At 41.1% G+C, this 17,172-nt stretch overlaps 1 protein-coding gene across 1 annotated transcript in view; it reads left to right on the forward strand.

Annotated features, from left to right (window-relative positions):
• Positions 1–17,172, forward strand: part of LOC111224432 (FRAS1-related extracellular matrix protein 2-like) — a 52,634-nt gene continuing 35,462 nt past the window's right edge. Inside the window, exons 1-2 of the mRNA XM_022748915.1 lie at positions 1–5,011; positions 6,174–6,263. Of these exons, the coding sequence (XP_022604636.1) occupies positions 1–5,011; positions 6,174–6,263 (5,101 nt within the window). The remainder of the gene's footprint in view (positions 5,012–6,173; positions 6,264–17,172) is intronic.

Here is a 17,172-nt window from a genome sequence, read left to right on the forward strand (position 1 = left end):
ATGGCTTGGATTATTCCCCCGCATCTGCACGGGACTGGCGCTGCTTTGATTCTGCTTGCGGTGATTCTGACAGGTGATGCAGTTGCGCAGGTTTTTGACAGCTATGGATTATCATACGCCTTGAGGTCCGAGCTGACAGAAGACACGATATTGGTTGCCAATAATGGGATCCGCGTGCCTTTCGGGAGATCAGTCTTCATTGATCCCATCAACGATTTGGTTATCCAAGTTCAGCCCGGTGATAGATGCAGCATAACAGTCCTGGACAATGATCCCTTGTCTCAAAGGCCCGGACATCTATCTCCGAAAAAGTTTCCGTGTGAATTTGGCCCCAACGACGTGAAGTATTCTCACTTTGGCTCCAGGAGTCCTCCGAGGGATAGAGTGAGATTGCAACTCAGGTATGACACCCAAACGGATACCATTATAATACCTTTTATGATGGAGGTGGAAGTCATTTTCACACAGCTGGAAGTACTGACCAAAAATATGCCACTCACTGTTGAGAAACTGCTCGGCACAAGTAACCCCATCGATAGAAGAATTTTAGAATTCACTTATGATAGAAGTGCACAACAATGCAAAATAGCCTCTCTCTCCAGTGGCAGCGTGCTGCCCAGGTATGGAAAACTTGTGGATGAGGACAGCCTTGGAACAATGGTGGACTGTGATGAATTTATTAAAATGAACATCCGTTATCAGCATACTTTTGCTTCAAAATCACCAAACAGAGATTACATTCCAATGCTCGTGGAGTTACATGATAAAGAGGGCAATTTGGTCAAACAGGAATTTTTCCAAATTTTGGTCAGGATTAAAGAGGGAGAGGAGAACACAGCCCCTAAACCCAGCTTTGTTGCAATGATGATGATGGAAGTAGACCAGTTTGTAATGACAGCGATAACCATGGATATGCTGGCGGCAGAGGATGTTGAATCTAATCCTGACGAATTAATTTTCAACATCACATCCCCCCTGTCCTTTGAGGAGGGCTACATAGTGAGCACGGATGATAGGAATTTACCAATAACCTCATTTTACCAGGGAGACCTCAAAGACTTGAAAATCGCCTACAAACCCCCTGCTGTGGATTCAGACACTGAGCGGATTTTCCAGATTGAGTTTGAGGTTGTGGACACAGAGGGGGCTGTGTCAGACCCTTTTGCTTTCATGATTGTTGTTAAGCCTATGAACACATTGGCCCCTGTGGTGACAAGGAATACTGGCCAGTTACTGTATGAGGGTCAGTCCAGGCCTCTGTCCAGTTCACAGAATCTGGAAATCAGCGATGAGGACAATTTAGACAAAGTCAGAATCACTGTTATTGATGGCCTGAGGCATGGGGAGTTAACTGTTCTGGGCTCGAGGAGGAAATTTTTCACCCCGAGTGACCTAGACGCTGGAGTGGTCATTTATCAACATGATGGAAGTGACACATACAGTGATAATATTATTTTCAGAATGACAGATGGCACAAATGAGGTGGAGTTTCTGTTTCCCATCACTGTTGTGCCAACTGATGACGAGCCTCCCATAATCAATGCCAACACTGGTTTGGTTTTGTTCAAAAACCAAATGATGCCAGTCTCCTCACTTATGCTCAGTGCAGCAGACATCGACTCAGAGGATTCTACAATAAAATTCACGACAGAGCCTCCCTTTTCCACTGTTGGGCAGATGCTGCTGCGTCAATCTGAGGCACCAGAGGACCCATCCACCTGGAAGTTTAATACAGAGGATGAAATGTATGAGAAAGTAGTGACAGAGTGGCTGCAGCAGGATATTACTGATGGTAAACTGTTTTACAAGCACATTGGGCCCCACAGCACCAGCACAGTTATGGATCGGTTTGTGTTTAGAGTTCAAGATGACAATGACCCACCAAACCAATCGGGTGAGAGCTCATTCATAATCAAAATTCTCCCTATCGATGACCTCCCACCGGAACTGTACCCTGGCACGACTCTGCAAATGACTGTGCACGAGTATCAGCTTACTTACTTTCGGAAAAAATTCCTCCGTTACACTGACCTCGACTCAGAGGATCGGGATCTCAAATACACAATCATCCAGCCACCGACGGACACAGATGAGAATAGCCCTGTTGTATTGGGAGCTCTGGTATTAACTGAGAAGCCAAACACTGAAGTCACAACTTTCAATCAGGCACAAATTAACCACCATAAAATTGCTTACAAACCACCTGATCTTGAGCTTGGAATTACCTCTCATGTTTTGCAGTTTAGGTACACTGTGGAGGATGTTTCTGGAAATAGTGTAGAGGGAGTTTTCACTATATTTTTAAAGCCAGTGGACAACAAGCCGCCTCAGATAACCAACTCTGGGTTTACTGTGCTTGAACGAGGCACACATATCATAACAAGTGCTGAGCTGGACACCTCAGACACAGACACAGATAGCAAACAGATAAGCTTCACTATTACTCAGCCACCACTGCATGGCCAGATCCAGTTTACATTCACCGACATGGCAAAAGGAAACACTTTCAGCTTAGAGGATATTGCAAACGGCAGAATTTCGTACATCCATAATGGGGATGAATCAACAGTTGATTCCATGCAAATAGATGTCAGCGACGGGGTCCATGTCGTCCCAATTACTATAAAGATAAGTGTGAAGCCAATTGATGATGAAATTCCAACTATCAGTCTCCCAGCTGGCACAATTGGCTCTTACATAGATGTACTGGAAAATGGAGCGACAGAGATAACGAGTAATGTCATTCAGGGAAGAGATGAGGACACGGATGACCTTCGTTTGACCTTCATTGTTGAGGACCCTCCATCATTAGGTGAAATCCTGGTGAAAGGTGTCCCGGCTGGTACATTCACCCAAGCTGATATCATTAACGGCCTTGTGGTCTATGCTCATACCAGTGGGGAGGTAGGCTTCACCACAAAAGAGGACTTTTTCAATCTCACTTTGACAGACATGTCTGATGAGTGGACTGTTGGAGGAAATAAGATCACAGGTGTCAGAGTTCATGTAACTATTCTTCCCCTGGACAGCCAGGCTCCAGAGGTCTTTGTGGGGCCACAGTTCACTGTTGTTGAGGGAGAGAAGAATGTCATTCAAATTCTTCATATAAGCGCTGATGATGTCGACACCCCCAATGACGACCTCCTTTGTACAATCATTGTACAGCCGACTTCAGGGTATGTGGAAAATATCTCCCCAGCCCCTGGCTCAGAGAAATCCAGGTCTGGGACAGCCATTAGTGCTTTCACCATCAAGGATATCAGACAGAATCACATTTACTATGTTCAAAGCATTCACAAAGGAGTTGAGCCAGTGGAGGACAGGTTTACATTCAGATGCTCTGATGGCATCAATTTCTCTGAAAGGCACTTTTTCCCTATCTCCATAATCCCCTCTAATGATGAAAAGCCTGAGATTTACATGAGAGAGTTTGTGGTTATGGAGGGCATGAACATAGTCATTGACACTCCCATTCTGAATGGTGCTGATGCGGATCTCCCCCCTGATCAGCTCACATTCATTATCACCAAACCCCCCAAGCATGGATTTATTCTCAATCAGCTCACTACTGGCACTGTCCCTGTCTTTAACTTCACCTTGGATCAGATCAGGGAGGCGTCCAGCATTGTGTATGAACATGATGACTCAGAGACCACAGAGGACAGCTTTGATATTGTTCTTACAGATGGAAGGTTCAGTGTAGAGAAAACAGTAATAGTTATGATTATCCCTGTGGACGATGAAACCCCAAGGATGGCAATCAATGATGGCCTTGAAATTGAGATAGGCGATGTGAAAGTCATAAACAGCAATGTTTTAAAAGCTACTGATCTGGACTCTGAGGACAGCATTCTAACTTACATTATTCGCTATGGGCCTGGTCAGGGGTATTTGCAGAGAACAATGCCCTCTGGGACACTGCAAAATATCACAGTGGGAATGAACTTCACACAGAACGAAGTGGATCAGGGTTTGATTCTGTACATCCATAATGGGCAAGAGGGGATTCGAGACCTCATCAAATTTGATGTGACAGATGGCATCAATCCTTTGATTGACAGATACTTCTATGTAACAGTGGGTGGCATTGATATGGTTTTCCCAGATGTGGTCAGTAAAGGTGTATCCCTTAAAGAGGGTGGCAGGGTCACTCTGACAACAGACCTACTCAGTACCAGTGACCTTAACAGCCCAGATGAACACTTGGTTTTCACAATCACCCGAGCTCCAATGAGAGGCCACCTGGAGTGTACAGACACACCTGGGATGCCCATCTCATCCTTCACACAGCTGCAGCTGGCTGGCAACAAAGTCTACTACATTCACACTGCTGACGATGAAGTGAAAATGGACAGCTTCGAATTTGAGGTGACTGATGGCTACAACCCTGTGTTCCGCACTTTCCGCATCTCAATCACTGATGTGGACAATAAAAAGCCTGTGGTGACAGTACATGGCCTGGTGGTGACCGAAGGAGAGAACAAACTCATCACGCCTTTTGAGCTAACAGTGGAGGACAGAGACACCGCTGACCGCCTCTTGAAGTTCACAGTCACTCAAATCCCGGTTCATGGTCGCCTGCTCTTTAACAACACCAGGCCTGTCAACTCCTTCACAAAGCAGGACCTGAATGAGAACATGATCAGCTACAAGCATGATGGCACAGAGAGTGCAGAGGACAGCTTCTCCTTTACCGTCACTGATGGCACTCACACAGACTTCTTCGTCTTCCCCGACACTGTATTTGAGACCCGAAAGCCCCAAGTAATGAAGATTACTGTCCTCCCAGTGGATAACGGGGTACCACAGATTGTGGTGAATAAGGGTGCACCAACATTGCGGGTTCTTGAGACTGGACATCTGGGGTTTGTGATCACCAGTAAGACCCTTAAAGCAGAGGACAGAGACAGCATTCAGAATTCTGTGACCTTTAGGATTACTGTGGCCCCAGAACATGGCTACCTGATCAACCTTGGTAGAGGAAATGCTACTATCACCACTTTTACGCAAGGTAAGAGAGCTACATTTCAAGCTGCTTTGTGATCCCCTGACATTCTGTCAGATTTGAAATACTGTGGTTACTCACACTGAAGACAGTATTTAGTTCTCGGTGGTATTTGAGCCCAGTCTTAAACTCGTTTTACATTTACTCATTCTGCTAAATGTACTCCCCTCTGAAAAATGCTGAGTTCCAATATAAAGGTTTTTGTTTTCACTCAAGAGACTGTCTATTTACAGAGATGAAGTATGCCAGTGCCTCAGGCTGACCAGTTTTCACTGGTGGAATGCATTTTTCAAACAGTACCTAATGTATTTCACTTTGGGAAAAGAACTGATGGTGATTTGTACATTATTAGAGTAATATTTTCTAACAGAAGACAAGAAACCTACAGACATTATGATAAATATTGTGAATGTACAAATGTGTCAAAGGGAGGGAGACTAGGTTGCCAGGCTCACAGCAAACCACTGGAAAACATTACAGTAAAGAAGTAACATTTCAAACAGACTATAGGAGTATCTTGGTCAATGGTAAACATCAGGTTGGCTGCATTAGTGTACAGTCAATATCCATGCATTCCCTGCTTTTTTTTTTCCTGAGTCACCGTGAGATGCTTTCCTCAAGAGACTTGTTCAATATTTCAAGACTTCTCACAAGAGTAAACAGATGGTAAATAAAGACACTATCTCCTGGGCATTTGAAAATTGTGGCTATATATTCTTATGCATCGGTCCCTTTGAAAGGAAGTGTTTTGACACCAAATACTGAAGATAGAAAGGGCTGTAAACTTCACAATCTTCCAGATCCTGGGCTATAAAGAACCCTTTCTAGCACCACACTATTAGGATGGCAAACAGACTGCTGTGATGGAACCCAGAGAGTCAAGCTATTCTTTATGTTCAGTGTCATTCAGGAGTCTAATAGATCTACAACCCTTGTTACCAGGCAGTTTCTCCTTTCAGATCCTCACGACACTATGCAGCACGCACGTTTTATCACACAGCCTCAGTCTGGTTCTTACATAAAGGCTCAGGAGTAGTTATTGACAAATAATCCGTCATGAACAAATTGGACACATTTTCCCACTTGGCATTTAAATTTAAAGTTAAATAACTGATGTATTTTTTCATGAGTAGGATGTCATATTTATGCAAATGTTTCTCTTTTTCAGCTGAAATTAATGACATGAACATCTGCTATGTTCTGAGGGATGGTGACAATGCTACAAATGACATCTTCTATTTTTCCATTGAGGACAATGGTAAGTTATTTTATTTAAACGTCCCCTCTTGAAGGTATCCTCTCACACCATTAAGTTTAAAATGAATCCTTGTCATGCTGAACCTTGAGGCTGAAATATTACATTTTGTTACACTGTCTGGAGTTTAACTTTAAGAAACTCATATTTCTTTAAGTAGAGAAAGGAAAAGGTTGCATGTGTTTCAGCACCACTAAGTACCAAGCAAAAGGTTTGTGCACAGAATTTCCAGAACCATAATTTCACGTTTCATATTTCACCATGATCAAATGAGAAAAAATAGGCATGCAGAAGTTAAGAAAAATATACTATTTACATGTAACTTTTGTTTCTGTCATTTATTCAAAAACCTCTGCCAGAACCTTAACTGTCAAAGCTTCCCCGCTTATTAACCTGTTATCTGAACATTCATGTTATTCTTACTGTGCATTATACTGTAGGTTGCTCAGTCTTTTAGCACCCCACCCATGATCAAACAATATTTTTTCTATGCCAGGCCATCCTGATGTAGAAAGTAATGATTGATTTAGCAAGTAAGTAATTAGAACAATAAGAGACCTTCCTTCTACTGTAGATATGCAATCGGGCGCAGGCTCAATGAATGGTTTGAGACAATCATGCCGGTGTTGCCGATTAGCAGAAGCAGCGTGCCTGACGGTGTGTCCTTTCTGCTACCCTTCAGTGGTGATGAGTGAGCACAAAGGACCTCTCTAATAGGGGCCCTCTTTTCCCACAAGCACCTCAGTGGGCCCCCCTACACATTTTCTCTTTTCTCAACAACTAATCTGTGGCTTCAGTGGAATAATAAGTTAACATCAATGCCAATAGGTGGATGATGCGGTAAATGAGTGATGACTAAAATGCAGGGGATAACTCCTTATCGGGAGGTGATACTGAATGACAGTTCTTTACCTGAGCTGCCGGCAAGTGTCGAGTCCATGCAAAGCTCCTTTGTTGTTGAGCGAGGTTCAGACAGTCCCTTTATTATTTTCTCAGTTGGGTTATTTGCCATGGATCACTCCAGGTGTCTGTCTCTGTCACTTTCTTTCTCTTTCTGGCTTGCTTGATGCTTGATGGCATATTTATATCCCACACTGGGAGATTATCTCCCACAACTGGCAATTAGGTTCAGTTTTTCAGCACCACCTACAATATTTTACGTCACTTTTAGACTTGACAAGAGTACTCAGAACAGCGTATGTCTTATTCTGTCCTCAATTATAGTTATGTGCTCGAACAAAACAAAACATAAATTTGCAACGGTCCGACACATTACATTTCTCTACAGTGTCATTCTCTGTGGCACCTTAATGGCTTGACAAATTGATAAAGAGTCTTGTTGGATGACCCATCCATAAGAACTCAACACATACTACACTGCAGCCTCTGAGGCAGTCAGTGAACATTTTTTAAGTAAGATTTAAGCTGTGCCGGTGGCTGCCCTAAATCCCCAGACAGAGCCTCAAGCTCTTTGAACAGTTGTGTTGGGGAGGAGCTGAATGGTGTACACTGGCACACAGCTGCACTCTGTCATGTTCAGCAGTGGAAAACATTCTCCTCCTCGCTTCAAGTTCATTGGGAAATTTACCAACTGCATTTGGCAGTTTTTTTTTAGGGTGAAAAGTTACTTTTCATGTCGCAGCTGCCCAGTGGGATTCAAGGAGTTTTGTGGTAACAGCTGTGATCTGTGAATGTGCATGCAGTTTGATGTATACACTTGCTATTGACTACAGATCAACATGTACAACTAAATTTGTGTGCTTTATGTATTTTAGGGTGGTGGACATTGTTTTCAAAGTACATATATACAATACTAATAGATATGATTTTAAGGAGCTGTTTGTAAGTTTTGCTATGGCTTCATAACCAACATTAACAGCCGTTTACTTACCAGTCTAGAGGAAATCTCATCACTTTCCCATAGCGATTCACTTTAGCCTCCAGTCTGTACTGAAGACGTAGCACTGCTCGGAGGACGTATTATAACCTCTTTTATTATAAAGACAATGATGGCTGAAGCTCTTGTCAAGTGACAATCACCACCAGCTGCACCTGGTAAGAAAACACATTCAGCTGCAAAAAACTTTGAAATAGCCCCATTAAACCATGGCTGCAGTTAATGATGATATTCTGTCAATTCTGATATTCAGTCATTCAATCTATAAAATTACAAAAAATAGTGAAAAATCTCGATATTTTCCTGCTGTCAAAAATTAAGTCTTCATGTTGCTTCTTTCATCCAACTAAGCACAAACCCTCATCTCACTTTCAGTGACATTAAACAGTAAAAAGCTGCAGATCTTCACATCTTTGAAGCGGAAAATAAACTTTTCAAGATTTTGCATGATCATTTATTTTAACAATTTAATGTTCTTACTGCAATTTTCTTTCATTTTCTGTCAATTGCCTAAACAGTTTTTCAAGTAGAATGGCACTGAGTAGAGGACATATCTTCACCAAGTCCAAACAGTCCTACACACGTGTGACAGATCCAGATTATAGGATATCTGGATCTGCACCAAATTGTACAAAGTCATAGATGTCAACACCATAAATATATCAAATTTTTTACATCAAAATCCATGCATTATTCCTAAGAAATTGACGAAAGTGTTGAAAAATGCCCTGCAGGTTGAGGAAAGTGATGAATAAAATTCCTTAATCCGCCCCTTTAACCGAATCTGCACCAAAATTTCATGGGTTCCTCCTTGGCCCCTGCCTCAACTCTCCACTAACAAACAAACAAACAAACAAACAAACCTCCTTGGTGGAGGTAATAAATCATTTCAGCACTAGATGTCGGACATTATCTGTTGCCTCTCCTCCAGGGTAAGTTCACTGTACTGGGATCAGTGCACCACATGACCGATTGTTATAGGATTTCTGCTGGCTCCACTGTCAATACAAAAATAAAGTGTCTTACAACTTGCACTCATTACAGGGAAAGGCTCAAAATTACTCTTGGTATGCTTTTTTCACAAAGGGGTGGGGGCTGGGGGGCTGGGGGGGTGGAAAGTGCCGAGCCACTCATTATAGTCTGTCCAAATGCTTATGACATTTTGACACCTGACAACAAGGTTGTTCTAGCTGTTGAAGCTTAGATCATAGTTTGTTTGTTTTTTTGTGATAAATGGATTGTCCTGGTACAAGCCACAGTCTTGGCTCTCAGTGAGCTGCCAGGGCTGAATTCTTCTTGGCATTGATGCATCTGTTACTTTAACTGGAAATGGTGTGCTCTGAGCCCAGGTTTAAATCTATGTTGGACCGGACCTATTGTTGTCCATTGTTTGGCATAATATGTGAATATTGGCTGCAATAATGACCTTTGCTTTTTTTCCCACGACATTTGCTTTTTTAAGAGCTTTGAGAAAGGTTGATAAACTCTTAGTTAATTGTTTTGTTTAGCTCGATAAATTATGCTTATGTAATTTAGACTTGATGAGAAGTTGCTGTTTCACTCAATTAACTTGGCTACATAAAGACGGCAGATGGGTGTTTCGCTACAAATAACAACATGGCAATTAGGCCTCAACCCAAAATGCTATCATTTTTAATTAGTGGGTGTCACAATAAAAGGATTCTCTATATGTGTCTTAAACACTGCTACTTTTGACTCCATTGTGGTAGAACAAACTTCAGAATAACACTTAAATCACTTAAAAACTATACTGCAGATTGTTTGTAATAGTAGATAACTGTATAATCATGGGTAATTTGGGGACTGTGTGTCATTCATCTCCTCTGTGTCCAGTTTTCTTTTTTTCATTTCAGAAAGCTGCCACCGTGTGCCTTTATGGCTGTATTTAAGGTGCTTTTGCCAAAAAGGAGATGACAGAGCTTATTTTCTCAGAGCCGCTCGTGTGTCTTGCTATTTGTCAAGCTTGTCAAAGCTTTGAATGAATAATAACAGGGGACTGAAATTACACATATTAATTTGCGGGTGTCTGTTTACTGTTTTAAAGAAACATTACACCTGGACAACAAAGTCATGATCAGAGGTGACCAGAAACCTCTTTAATTACTTAGAAAGTGTTTTGTTTAGAACGAGATTGGTATCTGGATGTTTGTATATCTGTGTGCACGTGTGTTAGTGTGTGTGTGTGTGTGTGTGTGTGTGCGTGTGTGTGTGTGTGTGTTGGGGAGGGGGCGGCTCCTGTCATTCTAAGTCAGTTAATTGCCGTGTTTCAGCCGACTCCATCCCTCCCCTTGTCTCCTGAGGATTCGAGTGCATTCAGGTGGGCTTACCTGAACACACACAAGCCCTGGCATTCCCAGGCAGTTGTTTGTGGAGCTGAATCCTCGTCTGCCTCCAGCCAGTCAGTCAGCATCAGAGATGCTTCCTACTGACAGACACACTGCAGTGGCCTTTGTTTTTCATTCCAGGCACTCACTACCACCTATTTTTTTTTCTTTCACTGAACTACAAAGAGGCACCAAAAGATCATTGATTTGTCAGTTCATAAAAATGTGCTCCGTCTGAAGGTCAAAATGCACAGCTATTTCAAATCATTCCTTGGATTTCCCATTTGACTGGTGAGACTTGTTTAGTATGTAAAGTGCATTGAGTATGTAAATCAATAATTCAGATTTGTAGTAGAATGGGTCTGCAGTGTACAACACAGTTTCTGACTGGAACATTTTTTCTTACATGGCAGCCCCTGAAAAGAGAGAGGAATGTTTCTCCTCCCCACTTTCCAATGCACGTCTGCAGCGCCCACCTCAACAAACATGTTTTGTGTCTTTTTTATGCTTTGTGTAACAAGATAAGTTCAGTTCACTGTGAGTACCTCGACCTAATAAATCCCCCAAACCATTTCAGCCTGCAGTACCATCTGCCGTGTAGGTCATCTACATCTTCCGTGTTATCAGCGTGTAATCGCTTGTCACACTGAGTGCATACTTGAATCCATCTCTCCTGTCTCCCCTCCTGTCTAATCCCAGGTTAGGTGGGATTATCTTTTTTTTTTTTTTTACCATAGCGTGCTAGAGCACAGCAAAAATAAGAGAGAACACGCACTGACATGCAGTTGTGAGGATAGTGTAGATTTTGTGCATGTTATAATGTCCCCATCACAGCGCAGGTGATGACTCTGCAGTTTCACTGTTTGTTTCCATCCTGTTATTAATGAAATTGTCTCCCCAGCGCTCCATCCTTAGGACCTAAGGTATGAATCATCACATACATGAAATACACTGTAAGCCTCAGCAAATTACATAGTGGGTCCAGTTGTGTTTTAAAGAGATTTTATGTTGTTAAGTTTTCCTCACAGTCCATCTGTGCTGCAGCTAATAAAATATCAGGTAGTCATTTTATTGTTATGGAAAAATGTTATGGGATAAAACATCTGGGAGTTGATTGCAGAGCTATTCCTGGGTAACAGCTGCTTCACTTGGGGATGAAAAACTGAATTACAAAGAGGATTTAGGCTAATCGTATTAGATGAGGAGTGATTTGCGTGGCACTGGTCCCTTATGTCCTCAGTCACTAACTTTGAGTTATAATGTTCTCACTGGTCTGCATTGCATTGAGATTTGAAATGTTTATTACCCAGAACCAGTCTTCTCTCTTGAACACAAGATAATGAGGTGTATCTGAAAACTTATTTTCCTTTGATGTGTGTGTGTAGAGCAGAGATTACCAAAGTGAAAGCATACCTGGATGGTTGGCTCATTTTTGTTGGATTATTGTCAGCAGATGTGTCTTTGATTTATCCGTATTTTCCTCCATTGTAGATTACTGCTAAATAATCAGTAAACAAAAGCATCTTCTGCTGTTTCCTGGGACAGGAAAACAGGGCCCTAAATGTTTTATAGATAATGATGTTAAAGAGTGACAGCAATATCTTTTATATAGTATATTTTTAATTCTGGTAGTGATTGCATATGACGTAGAATTAGGGTTAAACATGATCAAACATAGCCTCTATGACCCTTTCACACTGACGTGCCCTCATTTTCCCTTTGGAAAACAGAAGGGAAACCCTGTTTGATGAAACCTTTCCTCTCTCTTAATACGCTGCCAAAGTAAGTGCATGGAGCCAAGGTTAACAAAGAAAAAGCAAATTCCCAAAAGTATAGAAACCCCAGGCCCAGGCTTGTTCCCTGGATGATGATATGTGTCGTCATACCTGCCTTAGGATATCAGTCTAGCAGAACTGAGGTTGTTCAAGCACCGACTCTGTAGAAAATCCCTCTTTTGTGGACAGTACGTGCAAGCTGAAGTTTGTGTTATCAGTTTTGAGGGCAGCCAGGGCTCCCATCAACTCAAGAAAACCTAATAAATACATGTATGAAGTAGCATTAAGCTTTCAATGGACAACAGGAGAAGATGAAAAAAGTACAAAATGGCATGAAAAACTGAGATGATCAGTGAAATGGGACCATTTTGGAATCTTTTCACTCTATAATGAAGATTAAATCTCACTTTCTCATGGGTGCGTTCCTTTTGAGTCTCGTTTAATATTTGGCCACAACATATAAACACAGTTTGATGAGAGTGTGTTTTGACAAATCTGACATTCCCAGAAAACAGCAGGAACTCTGCTGCTACAGTTGCTGCTGTGACATCTCTTTTTTTCACAGTCGCAGAGCTTTTGTTCAGTTTTGCAAAATCACTCTGGATAATGTGTTTTTGGCCCCTGAATCCCAGCACTGGGCAGGAGCTGCTCCTTTCAGCCCTTCTGCATCATAAGCCTCTGACAGCTGGGCATAGGCTGTAGTGTCACAACTCTCTCCAGCTGAACCTCGGTTTCAGAATTGGAGCCCACACCTCCTTTGTACGCACGGTTTATGCACAAACATCCACACACAGAGCATCCACCATCTATCCATCTCAGGGCCAGCTGCCTGATACTGCAATCAGAGATGAAGCTGGCACTGCTAAAATGGTGCATCAAGATGCAGGGTATCAACTACAGTTTAATTGATAACTGCTCTGTCTTTGATTTCAAGCTGTTGTCTCTTTTGATTAGAGTGCTGTGATGTAGGCCAGGAAAACACCAGCGCCTTTCATTTTGATATTATCAGCATTTCAGTATGCCAAGAAAAATATATACAGTGGAGGGAAATTGAAAATGTTACACAGTTTGAAGCAAACCCTCTCGAGGAAGGTTTTCATTTTAAACACTCCCTATGAACACGGTAGGAGCGTGTCTTGAGAGAAGCAGGGCTCTCATCACATAAAAGGTGCTGATGAAACCCTTTGGGGATTCTGTGTGTGGATCAAGCTCCCTCTCACCACCACCTCCACCACCTGCTTCCCTCCATAAGAGGAGACTGATAGGCAGGATATGAGAATTCATCTAGTTTAGAAATGGGAGGGAGGAGCAGTCAGAGGAGATGAAAGATAGAAGTGCTCTGTTGGTCCCAGTATTGATGGGGGCAAGGCGTCAAGCTGCTTCCTGTCGCCTGTAGCGATGGCATGAATGTGCTGATGTGCAGTTCTCTCTCTAAACAGCGCCTGTGTTGACAAGTTGTGGGGGCTCAAGTGTAGTAGGTGAGCCCTGCAGGCGTTCAGCCTCATCTACATATGAATAGAAATTATTTTGATACTTGCCGTAGACTTGATTAGGAATACAGAAAAAAAAAAAAAAAGAGTGGCGCTGGCTCGTATGCAAAGTATGCACCCCACTTCTCCACATTTCTAAAAATATGTGACAGCCTCAAACTGTGTGGTTATTTAAGTCGGAGAACATTCTCGTCTTTTACTTCATGTTCCCCCTCAAGCATCTACAGCACATCTCTGAAAAGTCAACTTTTAACAAGGGGCTAAAAAAATGGTTTCCAGTTGCAGTCCTTGAAAGAGCTATCATCAAGTGACTAGTAATGCAAGTGAAAGCAAGTCATTTTTGTGTTAAAATGCAGACAGCGCCCTGTAAATCAATCATAGTTACCTGGACTCTTTTTATAGAGCTGTAGGCAGCAAATAACTAAAACTAAAACAGTACGTGCTTTTCAGCTGTTTTCTATTTCAAAGTGCACACTGCAACTGTTGATATTTTTCATTCAAATTCCAAGTTATTTTTGTATGTAGTGTGAGTTCTTACAGTGATTTGAGGTCTTTGTAAGTTGTATTCTTATTTGTTTTGCCCCATGTAACTTTGTGGAACATAAAAAAAGCAAACTTCAACACATTTCAGGAACAGCCAGGGAAATGTCCAGAACTCAGACCAACCCTCCCTCTCCCCGTGAAGAATAATAAGGAATGTCTTTCTGTCTGAAATTAACTCGACCATGCCTGGGCTTATCTTGGTTTTCCAGGGACATGAGCTTGGAGTGAAGAGTTACATATTAGCCGGCAAATGGGAAGAGGGAAACAAAGAAAGGCCACAGGGTGCAGGTCTAGACAAGTGGACAATCTGATACAGCCGTTACATTTAGCTCTTTGAATAAGTAATTGCCTGAAACAATTACAATTACAATTACTACAAAATTATTCTGTAAAGGTTATCACTGGTCAATGAGTCATATGCAATAATTGTATTTTCAGTACATTATGTTTCATTACAGAGAGAGAGCATTTGAGCCTATTGGGACCCCTTGAAGCCTTTGGGATGCTCAGCTAACAGATTTAATTTGCATTTAACTTACCCTCTAAAGAGAGTTGATCATTTCTTTAAAGGGCATTCAGTTTGTGTGAGTTAAAATGTCACTGATAGAAGCTGTAGACAACAATGCAAATTCCACATGCCTCTCATGTTTATCTCCTTTGACATTTAGCTTTTGTCCTTCAGATCTAATAGTTTTCAGTGTATATGAAATGCTCATTGCATCTTATTACTTCCATCCTTGGGGGACCAGGTGTTGTGCGCCCCACACCAGGATGTTCTTCTTTGTGTGTTAGCTTTGAACACAATTGTGTCTGACATAGAGGGAGAGCAGCCTTTTGAAGCTCATGATATTTACTTTTTGCTGATTGTTTTTGACACATTTGATCCAGTGGTAATTTTCATAGTGTTAGGTTTGTTTGGGAAATACCTTAGTTGTTATCTTTACCTGTCTCTATCACTGAGCTTCAGTCCGTGACCACTGCTGCTCTCTCATACTGTCATCATTTTCAACATTGTTCCTTTTGCCAACTCAGAGTTACAATCTGCATTAGGTGCTAACACTTTTTCTTTGGCGTCTTTGGAGATTTGATTTAGATTTTTGACTCAGACTTGTTTTGTATTTGATGCAGCAGCTTAATTTTGTAAGAGTATAAAATAGATTTATAGTGGTAAATAACCTACACTGTATTATATTGTTGTAGCCTACCGTATGTCAAGTTTTAAGCCACACGACCTGAACTGATTTCAATCATTTAGTCTTTCCAGTCATTATTTTGAATGTCTCTAAAGGAAGATTTTGTTTGTAGCCAACTTAAATTGTCAATAATCTCTGGTCTTTATTAGGAAGGAAGTATACGTCATGAGGTTACATCTACCATGAGTTAATAGAATAAAGGTCAATTTAATAATCCATAATAAAATATGATAACGCTTTATTAATCCTCCTCTAATAATCCACTTTATTAATCTCTCTTATCCAAATTTGACAAATTATATATATAGTATATGTATATAACGATATACAGATATATTATTACATCATCAAAACAACTAATAATATAATAATTGTAATTGCAAAATTATATATACAACGATTGCACCAGTGTAGTTTATATTTAGAATTTAAACATATTGGCAATACTTTGCCTTAATGATAATATCACTTGTGCTTTGTTTGCCTTGCAAAAATAATTGCTTAGCTAACTAGAAGGCTGTACTTACTGATGGCAAACTTTGCACACCTAATCCAACAAACTGCACTCCACTGTTCTTTTTTTAAAGTGAAATTTGGATGATTGGATTAAAAGTAATAATACTACATGTACAGGACATAAGGTAAAATTAACTGGATACAAAGTACAAAGCCATAATCTCTAGTGTGGAATTTTGTAAATAAACGTGCCGCACAGGAATAGGATTCTAAATGTTATTTGCACCGCCACTGTTATAAAACCACAGAATTCATGACCTTACAAAAACCAGAGTGTCTCTAAGTTTGCACCAAAATTTCTTTAAGATTTTTGCATCATAACACATTCTCACATTCTTCAACAAAGACATCCACATGTTTTTCCAATTATTTAATTCCAAAGAAAAATATTTGTAGTTTGAGTGTCTAAAAAATAAATTTTTGCAAGCATCCGTAAAGGTAATCTTCTTTTAACATACCTGAACTCAGGGTTTGTTCCACTGCTCAGACTAATCTGCAGTCCAATGTTATAGGGAGGAGACAATAATAACACCAAATCCTTAGATATTTTCTCCCCTCTTTTCATGAATGCGGACTTGCATGCTTATCTTTAACATGCAGGTTTGCACAGTTCTACTTGAAGGCTCCTTTTCACCAGACATAAACAAAGGACCAAGAGTCATTTAACACTTCTTTAGGAATTACCATTTCAGCTTTTCAGGGAGCATTTTCTTCTCAGGCAAAAGCCTTCCTACATGTGAGGATTTGCAAGTAACAACTGTGAAAATGCAACTGAAACATGTTGTTATAAATGAAACCAGCCCTGTGAACAGCCTTGACAAACACCCGACTCTATTAGTATGGAGCTCATGGGTCTGTGGGACTGGGATTGGGTTTTATATTCTATGGCCTCACACTGCTGCTTTCAGCAAACAGTCCACCATTATTCGGTCTGACAAGAGAGCAAACACTGTGCATTCAGGGGTCAAGAAAAAGCACACCCCCCCCTCTCTTTGTCAAGTCCTTTCATCCTGCATCCTTATGCTGCTTTGTTTTCTTGCACATTTTCACACTTCCCTTGTTATTTCACTGTCTCTGTTCTTTTCAATTCAGTCACCAGCAGCAATGCAGAGTTGACGTATGTTTAACACAGCCATTCGTAACAATGTAAGCC

This window comes from Seriola dumerili, unplaced genomic scaffold (genome assembly GCF_002260705.1).
Source record: "Seriola dumerili isolate Sdu_G_001 unplaced genomic scaffold, Sdu_1.0 BDQW01000134.1, whole genome shotgun sequence".
Taxonomy (NCBI): Eukaryota; Metazoa; Chordata; class Actinopteri; order Carangiformes; family Carangidae; genus Seriola; species Seriola dumerili.